The sequence below is a fragment of the Octopus sinensis genome, linkage group LG1 (genome assembly GCF_006345805.1).
Source record: "Octopus sinensis linkage group LG1, ASM634580v1, whole genome shotgun sequence".
Taxonomy (NCBI): domain Eukaryota; kingdom Metazoa; phylum Mollusca; class Cephalopoda; order Octopoda; family Octopodidae; genus Octopus; species Octopus sinensis.
In genome coordinates this window covers 94,878,735-94,891,234 of record NC_042997.1, presented here as the reverse complement: position 1 = coordinate 94,891,234, position 12,500 = coordinate 94,878,735, and the positions used below count along the sequence as shown (strand labels likewise).

Below are 12,500 nucleotides of genomic sequence, written 5' to 3'. Positions count from 1 at the left end.
GACAGAAGAGACGGAGCAGAAGGTACCGAAGAACTGCAACCAAGAGCATTGACAGCACCGGAGCCCGATGATTTTCAAGCCAGCAAGGTAAGGTTTGACCGTTTCCACAAATGATTTAAAATAAAATGTGTTTCCCTTCATGGAAGGACAGCATCAGCAAACAAAGAATCCGCCGAGAAGTAACACGAAACCTTCAGGCAGATCATCAAAGACAAAGGATACAAGCCGGAACAGGTTTTCAATATGAACGAGACTGGCTTGTTCTGGAAAGAGATGCCTTCCAGAACGTACATCATAAAGCACGAAGCCAGAGCCCTAGGATGTAAGGCACAGAAGGTTAAAGTGACGCTAATTACGTGTGGCAATACTGCTGGCTTCATCATGAAACCAGGACTTATCTATAAATCCGCGAACCAGAGAGTCTTCAAAAATAATACTAAAAACCTGCTGCCTGTCCACTGGATGCACAACACCAAGGCCTGGATTACCAAAAGTCTAACTTTGAATTGGTTCCACCAATGCTTCATCCCTCAAGCCAGGGAATACCTCCAAAACGTATGCATGGAATTCAAGGGGTTGCTTGTTATGGATATTGTTTTTACTCACTTTTTGGATTTGAATCACGAACGAGTCCAAGTCGATTTCCTCCTTGCCAACACCACCTCCCTCATCCAGGCTATGGATCAAGGCGTGATCCGTGCCTTCAAGACACTTTGCACTCGGAACTATCTCCAGCATTTCGTGGATGCAATGGATTCGTACGAGAATTTCAAGTTAAAGGTGTACTGGCGAAACTTCACGATCGCAACGTGCCTGTCAGTCATCCACGGTGCTCTTAAAGACATGGAAAAAGAAACCTTTATCGCATGCTGGACGAAGGTGTGGCCAGAGTGTGTCCAGAACTACGGGGGCTTCTCACCTGAAGATATTCACTACGAGGCTATCAACAATGTGGTGCAAATGGCAAAGGTACATGGTAGCAAAGGTTTTGATGACATCACGCAAGATGACGTCAACTACCTCATCGTCGCCCTCTATGAAACCCTGACAGACGAAGATTTGTTGGAGTTAATGAAGTGTGCCAGCGAAGAGGATGAGGAAGCGCTGGATCCAGAGGAAGATGAGAAGATACGAAGATACGATATCCTCTTAAACACTTGAAGAAGAGGCGTCACCTGAAGAGTTTTAAATCTTCTTTGCTGTGCAGTGATTACCTTCATTATTTTCATCATCATCGTCTTAAATCAACATCATTCCTTGAAACCACTTTGAAGTAGTCTGATACTTATAATAATGTGACAAAACTTATGAATATTGGTTTCACATTTTGGCACAAGGCCAGCAATTTTGAGCGAGGCGATAGTTCGATTACATCAACCCCAGTATTCATCTGACACTTACTTTACCGACCCTGAAAGGATGAAAAGCAATGTAGACCTCGGTGGAATATGAATTCAGAACGCGAGGACGGACGAAATGCCGCTAAGCATTTCTCCCGGTGTACTAACGGTTCTGCCAGCTCGCTGCTAAATGGATATTTACGAATATAACCGCATTTTGTTACACAGACTTCATTACCATTGCTGTAAGTGGAGTGGCAAAATGCTTAGCTTATCGGATAAAATGTTTTGGATCATATACTTGTAACCCTTTAGATTCTGAATTTAAAAACGACAGCGATCAACTCTTCGAAGTCGATAAAATTAGTCGAGTAATATAATATGAATGAAATATAATATGAATAAAATTTTGCAGACGCTCTTGAATATATCAATAAATCAAAACGTGTGTAAGGTGTCACCTCTAAATAGAGTGAAAGCAACAATTTTAAGTACACATATAAAAATAAATATCCATACGAGAATATGTATTTCTAAGACTTCCAAGTTTCAAGTGTCACATACAATTAAACTATTATGATATTAATACCCATATACTAAGACACCTAATTGTAGTCATTGTTTCAGGTAATTTAAAAGTTTATAGGTAATTATTCAGCTTATTATGAAGAGATAGCAGACGGAGATGGAACAGTAGAAATGGAAGAGCGTTAGACAGAACACTTGTAGTGTGTACTGTGATTGAATTTTCTCTCACATTCCAACTAGTTATCTTCGTCATAATATCACATGAATCAGTAAATTAAGAATAAGCACTAATCATATATGGTTAATCAGTACTCCCCGACCTCAGTAGTTTGTAGCCTTTTGCCTGTATGACAATACTGATACAGTTATAAGAATCGTCCCTATTATTTTGTGCTGTTAATACTTTAATAAGTGCATCTCCATATGCTTCTTTGTAGTCATTCTTTGTACGTGTTATTGTAATTGTATTAATATTGTATGGAGCATACGTTTAGTTCCAAATGTTTATTGTTTCTTCATAAGAGTGTGTTCGTGCATTTTCGTCATTTCCCCATGCGGTCATTAAAAACAATTTTTTTTTTAAATAATATTCTTTTTCTTCTTTTAATCATTGGAGTTGTTGCTTTGCTAAAAATAAGCTCTGACGGAGCACACGAATGAACGGTGATGCTCCTGCTACGACAACTGTACTTTTAAAGGTATGAAGTAATATATTTTTCATTTAATACAATAAAGTGGTTTGGGAAACGTTTGGCTGCTATTTCTAGCCAAGAGATTCACTGTGTATATGTTTCCTCTTCTTCGATGCTTTTCTTATTGTTCTTGTTATTGCTGTTGGCGTTCATTTGCAGAATAAATAAAGCGGTGGTCACAATGTATTTCGATACTCAACATTATGTCGTGTTAAATTCGCCTTGCACATTTCTAGGATCAATAAAATAGATAATGATCATTACTTGCCTTGCTTTGGGCCTTCAATTCCTTAATGGGATCGTAAGGGTCTCATGATGACCATACGCTGTGCACTGGGTAATATTTAGCCTAAGCAGAGGTTATTCCTCCCTGGATCTGGCCACAACCGATTTCTTCCAGAAAGAGAGAGAGAGAGAGAGAAAAAATGTGAGAAAAAGAGAAATCGACGCTATATCAGTCCTTTATTTATCGAACACGAAATCATTGAAATTAAGTTTGACCTCTGTGAGAATTGATCATAAGAAAATCAAATGATTATCACAAAACAAACTTATACAGCGCTCCAACGACTCTAATTGAGGACCTATAATCAAGTACTACGTTACAATTAATGGAGTACAAATCTCCACTCAAGTTAGGAAATTATGCTTACGGTGGGAATTTGCTATACAAATATCTAATTTTAGCACGAAGCCAGCAGGGATAAGTCGATTACACCGATTCAATCGGTACTTATTTTAATACAGTTCTATTTTTAAGAGATGAGGAATTATGTACATTATTTACATTTGACGGATATTTGTCCTCATCTTCTTTGTTAATAACACAACGTTTCGGCTGATATAATCTCCAGCTTTCATCAGGTGTCTTGGGGAAACTTCGAACCTAAGGTATTTTTTGATGTTGTTGTTGTTATTATTATTATTCAGGTCACTGTCTGGAATCTTGGGGTAAGCTCGCGCTCTTAACCACTACGCTGTATGCCCTTGGGCAATTAAGGAGTGAATTTTAGAGCTTATAAATCTAATATTTTCATGTCCTTCCCATATGCTATTCATATTTGCACTCGGTCTACTTAGTAGGTTGTTGTGTCCTAGCATATGTGCTGCTTCTTTTAGTTTTCGTGTTTTCCAGTGGTATTCTCTAATATTTTAACTTCATCCCACAGTGGGAGGTGGTCTCCATTTTTCCATACATGATCAGCTATAACCGATTTATCAATATCTCTTCGTGTCACAGCTTTACGATGTTCCTCTACCCTTATTTTGAGGGGGCAGCATGTTTGGCTTTTGTATAACCTACCACAACTGCATGAGATGGAGTACACGCAATATTTGGTCATATTCTCGGCTATTGGTCGTTTTACTCGAAGGAGATATGTGTGACGTGTTGTATTACTCTTGAATACCGTCCTGATGTCATATGGGCCGAATATCATTTGTACTTTCTCGGAATGGTCTTTCACATAGAGTAGACAGACTGTGGACAGTTTATTGGTTTCATCGTCTCTTTTCTTCAGAATTGGAGAGGATTCTTCATAATTGGGGTAGTTGTTTCTTAATAGATTGTTACTGAGCTTGATCATTTCTTTGTGGTGGGTATCACGATCGGAACTTATATCTTTTGCTCGATATTTTAGGCACTGAGCAATCCCTCTCTTTATACTGTATGGATGGTGGAAATTGAAGTTAAGATATCGTTCAGGGAAGGGCGACTTGCGGTATACGGGTGTCCTGAATCCATAGTTGGTGCGTGTTATTAATACGTCGAGGAATGCTAATTGATTGTCTTTTTCTTTTTCCATTGTGAACTGTATGGATGGCTGTATTGAGTTCACATGATCTAACAGCGCTTGGATATCTTCCTGGTGGGGTCACAGTATAAAAGTGTCATCAACATATCGCAGCCATAGGGTTGGTTTTAGTGGTGTTGATTCTAAAGCCAAATTCTCAAAGTATTCCATGTATATATTGGGTATTATCGGTGATAATGGCGAACCCATAGGCAAACCCTCTTCTTGTCGATATATATCAGTGTCCATACTGAAGTAGGTAGTTTCTACATAGAAGGTCAAGTTTCCATCAAGTTTCTTATTGGTATACTAGTGCGTTCTTGTAGATGGGTGTCTGACACCAGTTTCTCTTGAATCCCCGATAGTGCTTCACCAGTTGGGACTCTGGTGAACAGACTTATCATATCTAGACCCTACATCTGGTTGGATCCAATGGGGAGGTGTATTTGATCAATTCTGTGAAGTGGGTGGAATTATTCACATATGATGTTGACTTTTCTACTAATGGACAAGGAAGTGGCTCAGTGGATGACATGCTGAACCTCTACAGCTCACTATAGGTCTTAATGGAATACCAACCTTGTGAATATTAGGTAGACCGTACATGTGTGGTAGTTTACTGTAGTGTTGAGTCAGTTGTCTGTACTTCACTTGTGTAACGTGAACCTTGTTCTTGATCAAGATCTGTGACAACTTCCTCTCTGTTTTCAGAGTTGGGTCTTTCTTTTCTTTGCTGTAAATTCACTTATAAATTCCGCCGCGATCGACTTTCATCGTTTCTTCTTCTTGGTTCCACAAGATGAGGACAAATATCCGTCAAATTTAAATAATGTAAATAAGGTACTTATATTATTGACCCCGAACGATGAAAGACAAAGCCGTTCACGGCAGAATATTAACTCAGAACGAAAAAACGGACGAAATATCGCTAAGTACATCTCCCAAGACTAATGATTCTGCCAGCACAGCGCCTTACGAATTTGTAATATTAAGGACCGTTGGCTCTGTAGTGTACTACAGACATGATATACATTTATTTACCCCGTAGGTTCTGTATTCAATTTTCTATTGAAGTCGATTTAAGGAGAAAATATAAAGTATAGTAACAGGCAAGTACTTAGCTTTATTAAACCGACATTCACATAAATCACAAATGAGAATGTCTGGCCTTACACCTGTTAGAAATAGATATTACTTGTGGAAATCAGGTGGTGGTTTAGCGTAACCGTTAGTGTGTCGTACGTAAAGCCATACAATATTTCTGCCAGCACTTTACATACTAATTTCAAATGCAACCAATTTTAACTCAGTCTTTCAGTCTTCTGTGTTCGATAAAGTAATGTTCCTGCCAAATACTGCGGGTTGATGTAATCAACTATTCGTTGCACCTTAAAAGCTACTAGCTTTGAGCCTTAAGAAACAATATTTTTTAGTTTTACCAGTAAAGATAAGGCTGCGAAATGGCGGAACTGTTAATACACCGGATGAAATGCTTGGCTGCAGGTCTTTTGTCTTCATGCTTTGAGTTCAAATTCAGCCGTGGTCAAATTTTTCTTTCATTGGGTCTTCTTCTTGGTGCTACAATTTGAAACCATTATTACAGATTAGTGATATAAGACGGGGAGCTCGCAAAATCGTTACCAAACCGAACAAAAGACTTGCGGCATTTAGCCCGCCTTTAAGTTTTAAGCTCACATACACCACGCGGTCGACTTTACGTTGTAGCCTTTAAGGGTCGACAAAATAGGTATATGTAATGCATTATGCGTGTTCCAGTCAAATAAACCTCCTCCGAAGTTGTGGCCTTGTGTTAAGAAAGTAATGATTGTCATTAAGCCATCTCATGAAAATATCTTTCTCCATTTCTCTCTCGCTATACATGCATACACACACACACACAAACACACATACACACACACATACATACACACACACACACACACACACACATATATATATATATATACAGAGAGAGAGAGAGAGAGAGAGAGAGAGAGAGACCTCCCTATCTGTGGATATATATATATAGTTGAAATTTATAGAAAAATAAAAGACGAAGACAGGTGTGTGTGGATGTGTGTGTTTGTGTGAGTGTGTATTATATATATAAGGCGAACTGACAGATGTGTTAGTAGGTCAACCAAAATGCTTAGCGTCTTAGCGTCCTGAGATTAAATTCCGCCGAGGCTAACTTGGACTTTCATACTTTCGGGTTCAATAAATTAAGTACCAATGAAAAACTAGGGTCGATGAAACCGACTAGTACCCCTCCCCCACTCAAAAAAATGCGGATTATATATATACACATTATTTACATTTGACAGATTATATATATATACATTATTTACATTTGACGGATATTTGTCCCCATCTTGTTTGTTGATCATGTATGGAAACAAGATGGGGACAAATATACCATCCAGCTTTCATGGGAAAATTTCGAACCTACATTTCGATGTTATTATTATTGTTATTGTTATTATTATTATTCAGGTCACTACCTGGAATCGAACTCGGAATTTTGGGCTTAGTAGCCTGCACTCTTAACCACTACGCCATATGCCGGTGGCCAATTATGGAGTGAATTTAAGGGCTTATAAATCTAATATTTTCCTATCCTTCCTTAATACCGGTCCCCATATGCTATTCATATTTGCACTCGGTCTACTTAGTAGGTTGTTGTGTCCTTGCATATGTGCTGCTTCTTTCAGTTTTCACATTTTAGAGTCGTGTTCTTTGTCTATTATTTTAACTTCATCTCACAGTGGGAGGTGGTCTCCATTTTTCCATACATGATCAGCTATACCTGATTTATCAATATTGATAAATCGGGTATAATTCCGAGTTCGATTCCAGGCTTTGACCTGAATAATAATAATAATATAATAATAATAATAATAATAATAATAATAATAATAATAATAATAATAATAATAATAATGATAACATAGAAAAATACCTTTGTAATGAAAACCTAGGTTCGAAATTGCCCCAAAACAACTCATGAAGACTGGAGGGTATATCAGTCGAAACGTTTTAACAAACAAAATGAGGACAAATATCCATGAAATGTAAATAATGTAAGTAATGTAAATAATTCCTCATCTCTTAAATGTAGAACTGTATGTGTACACATATTCTTTTATTCTTTTATTTGTTTGTCATTTGACTACGACCATGCTGGAGAACTGCCTTTAGGTCAACAAATTGACCCCGGGACTTATTCTATGTAAGCGTAATACTTACTCTATTGGTCTTTAACAGAACCGCTAGGTTACGAGGACATAAACACACAAAGATCGGTTGTTAAGCGATTGTGGCGTGACAAACACAGACACACAAACATATATATACGACGGGCTTCTTTCAGTTTCCGTCTATCAAATTCACTCACAAGGATTTGATCGGCTCAAGGCTATAGTAGAAGACACTTGCTCAAAGGGACACGCAGTGGTACTGAACCTTAAACCATGTGGTTGTTATATATAAAACAATTGATCATCCAACTGAAAGATTTTACTAGAGTACATGATTATTCAACTTGTTCAAAGAAAACGTTGGCAGTAATTTCGAAGTGTCAGCTTCGTCGCTCTCATCAGACTCATGACAACAAGCAAAAGGGATCTTTGAAGAAACTTTCAAACATTTTCATGTATATATTTACACTTGCACACACACTCACGCACACACACATATACATATACACAGACACACAGACACACACGCAAAAGGGGTCTTCTTTATAAACATTCTAACTATTAAACAAATGTATGTAATTCTCCAATCTTAATTGTCTTTTAATATATATATATATATATGTATGTATGTATCATCATCATCATCATCATTATCATTTAACGTCTGCCTTCCAAGCTAGCATGAGTGGAACGGTTTCGCAAGAGTCTGCACCAGACTTATGTGACATTTTGGCTGGATTTTCACAGCAGGATCCCTTTTTAACACCAACCACTCAGCAGAGTGGAGTTAGTATGTGTGTGTATACTGAGGTTGATTTAATCGACCATAGATTCTTCTCTTCAAGGCTGTTCCCCAGCATGACCGTTGACTAATGACTGAAAGACGTAAAAGATCGATGTATACATACATAATACATACATTATATATATATATGTGTGTGTGTGTGTGTGTGTGTGAAGGCGCAATGGCCCAGTGGTTAGGGCAGCGAACACGCGGACGTAGGATCGCGCTTTCGATTCCCAGACCGGGCGTTGTGAGTGTTTATTGAGCGAAAACACCTAAAGCTCCACGAGGCTCCGGCAGGGGGGGGGGGCGATCCCTGCTGTACTCTTTCGCCACAACTTTCTCTCACTCTTTCTTCTGTTGGCCTGCTCGCTTAGCCAGCGGGGTGGCGTCACTTGAAGGCTAAAACAATGCAAAGCGCATTGTGACCAGCGATGTGTAGCAACATCTGATAGCCTGGTCGGTCACGGTGATATATATATATATGTGTGTGTGTGTGTGTGTGTGTGTGTGTGTGTGTGTGTGTGTGTGTGTGTGTGTGTGTGTGTGTGTAGGCATAGTGATACTAGTAACCTGGTGTTAAAACTCAGTATACATATGCTTCAGAACACTACGTCAGTCGAGTACAGAGAAGGAGTAAGAAATTCGAAATTGGAATAACAAAGAAATTGGAAATATTGTCATGAGCGTCATGACATAATCTTTCATTCCTTTGTCTTTTTAATTTCTCATACGCATATGTGTCTATGTGTGTGTGTGTGCGTGCGTGCGTGTGTGTGTTCAATATTGTGTCCTTCTATCAGCTGCATGCAAACATAATTAGTGGTCTCTGCTACTAACATGAGTTCGTCAAAGGTAGTATCGGAGGTAGCTGTCGTTGGATTAGCATTAAAATTTCGAAACCAATCAAACCTTATAGTAAACAGCACGTTGACAGCACATGATAGTTCACTGTGGTGTGTGTATGTGTGTGTATGTCTGCACGGGTGTAAGCATGACCGAATAGTTAAGAAGTTTGGTTACAATCTTCAGCTCTTAGGATCGATCCCAGTGCTTGGCATCTTGTATGTACATTTTTTTAACGTCGATTTAAGTTGATCTGTGCATTTTATAAGTATAGAAAATACACAGAGGCCTGTTGGTTTGCTTGAACATGACATTCAAGCGCGAATTACGACACGTGCACAGACACACACATAAACACATACACACATACACACATATTTCTTTACTGCCCACAAGGGGCTAAACATAGAGGTACAAACAAGAACAGACAAATGGATTAAGTCGATTACATCGACCCCAGTACGAAACTGGTACTTTATTCAACGACCCCGAAAGGATGAAAGGCAAAGTCGACCTCGCCGGAATTTGAACTCAGAACGTAGCGGCAGACAAAATAACGCTAAGCATTTCGACCGGCGCGCTAACGTTTCTGCCAGCTCGCCGCCTTCACACTCATACATATATGTTTGTATACATACGTAAACAGAAGCACCATTTTACATAATCACCATCACTTAAAAACTAATCAAGGATCTCATGACATACTGTCTCTTAGCTACTCTGCAAAAACCAGGTGAAGGATCCTCTACGTGGTCTTCCATTTATATGCAGCACAATTTTCCTGTAACCCTCATTCAATCATCATAAAATGGGACACATTAGATTATGCGGTTTGTGTTTCACTGTTTCTAAACGAAAATAAAAACACGAGGTGGTCACATCTTGAATGCTTTTTTATGATACATGTAATCTGTCAACGCCAGCGTAAGACGAAACTAGAAGAATGGTAACAAGACCCAGAGTAACATACTCAGCGACCTCAGTCAACACCGACGCCATACCCGTCCTAATGGGGGTCATTATCATTTATGGATGTATGATAAGAACCTTGCTTCCCGACCACATGGTTCTGGGCTCAGTCCCGTTGTGTAGCACCATGGAAAAGTGTCTTCCACTAAACCCCAGGCCGATCAGAAAACCTCGTCAGTGGATTTGGTAAAACGGAAACTGAAAGAAGCCCATCGCATTCATGTGTGTGCATGTGTACGTCTGTGCGTGTGTGCTTGTGTTTCTGTTCGTGTTCTTGTATTTGTTGCCCACCACCAATACCATAAATAACAGGTTTAAACAAAAATCTATGGTCGAGGCGGTAGACTGAACCCTTGAAGGCGGTGCACTAGCATGGCGACCGCTTAATGCGTAAGACAAATTTATTGATAAAAGGGAATAGAATATATCATCTTCCTCCCTTCCATACGCATCGTCGCTATTCTCAAAGATATACTTTCATCATTATACATATCTGCATCTTCGGCTTGTGTAAAATAACAATACTTATTATTATAGCAAAACTGAAATCGCCATTATCAAATTATCGAACACACTCTTATCAGCAGCAATATTGGGGTAGTAACTGTAGCAAATTTTTCTTTTTCTAATTAAAGCAAATAAAATCAGGAGGTTAGCATTAGCCAGTTAGTTACTTATACATTCATATATATTTATCAACTTGTAGAAAAACAGAGAAATAATAGAGTGTGTGTGTATATATATATATATATATTATATATATATATACATACATATATATATATATATATGTATACATAATACACACATACACAGTTATACATATACATATGCATATGGATTTATATGCATATATATATATATATGTATATAACACACACATATATATATATGCATGTATATAACATGTATATATATATATACATACATATACATGATACACACATACACAGTTATACATACATATAGATCTCTATGCCTATATGTATGTAATAACATATATATATGTATACTATACATACTACACACATACACAATTATACATATACAATAGATCTATATGTATATATATATATATATTGAATATAACATATAATATATAATATATATATATATTATATATATATATATTATATATATATATATATATTATAATATATATGTGTGTGTGTGTGTGTGTGTGGTGTGGTAGATAATTGTATGACTTCCACTGCATTTATTCTATTTCCATTCGTTTGCACACCTAGATGTATATGTATGCTTTATCTTCTGCCCAGGATTCCTTGATTGAGTCGTAGATACGCCATTGTCATTGTCATTCGGCGTTTTCTAAGCAAGTAAAAACTTCTTAGGGCCCTTTCTTCCCTATGCCGGATGGCAGCGGGTTCCTCTCAGAAAAAATTGATAATTCGATAGAAATATAGAATGTGAAAAAGAGACGAAGCTACTGTATTACTGGGTGCTTTTTTATTGACCCACTACAAATGAAATACAAAGTTGATTTCGTTGGCATTTGAACTCAGAGCAGAGAGAGCCAAAACGTTTAACTCATCTCATTCAATATGTCTAAATATGCTGAATAGCCACTTTATATATACATATCCACACACACACACACGCGCACACACACACACACTCACACACACACACACATACACACACACACACACACACACACATATATATATATATATATATTACCATACATACATTCATAGATATATATATATATAGACATACATTCATATATACATACACTCACAACATATGTGTCTGTGGATAAATAAGCGTAGGTATGAGAGAGAGACAAAGGAACAAAGAAATAAATAAATAGAAAGAATAGAGAGAAAGAAAGAAAGGAAAGAAAGATAGAAGAAAGAAAGAAAAATAAAGAAGAAAGAACGAAAGATAGATTGATAGATAGCTAGATAGATTTAGATAAATGCATACATGTGTGCATGTGATGGATGTATATATAGATAGAAAAATAAACATACAGATAGCTCTATATGTATACACACATGTATGTAGGTGCATGTGTGTGTATGTATATGTGTTTGTGTGTGTGTGCGTGAGCAATACTTATCTATGCATCCTCATTACATCCACCATCGCAGTCAACGACTTCATTATCACCATCGTTACTACTTGCCTGATGTCGGCTTCGCCGTTGTATTTCGACGTTCGTAATTGTTATCTCATCATCATTCTCTCTATTTCGTAACACATATACGATACGCGTTATTTAGACACAAATTCATAGCTGTTACTGAGTAGTACCCAGATCACTAGTGATCGAGCAATAACATGATCGAAGCCTTTCCAACCGTGATCATCTGGCCGACTTTTAT

The 12,500-nt window shown here is 37.7% G+C and overlaps 1 protein-coding gene and 1 long non-coding RNA gene across 2 annotated transcripts in view; both read right to left on the bottom strand.

Moving 5' to 3' along the window:
• LOC115217110 overlaps nt 1-12,500 on the bottom strand; it is a 137,175-nt gene that overhangs the window by 120,563 nt on the left and 4,112 nt on the right. The gene's annotated exons all lie outside the window — the stretch shown is intronic.
• On the bottom strand, nt 3,438-10,360 carry LOC118763458. Its single transcript, XM_036503106.1, has 2 exons — nt 9,886-10,360; nt 3,438-5,931 (listed from the first exon to the last, which is right to left on the bottom strand). The coding sequence occupies exon 2, from the start codon at nt 4,363-4,365 to the stop codon at nt 3,676-3,678; it is 690 nt and encodes a 229-aa protein (XP_036358999.1). The 5' UTR covers nt 4,366-5,931; nt 9,886-10,360; the 3' UTR covers nt 3,438-3,675.

Excerpts from the sequence above, each read along its gene's own strand:
- LOC118763458 (XM_036503106.1), bottom strand. The coding sequence starts at position 4,365 with ATGGAAAAAGAAAAAGACAATCAATTAGCATTCCTCGACGTATTAATA.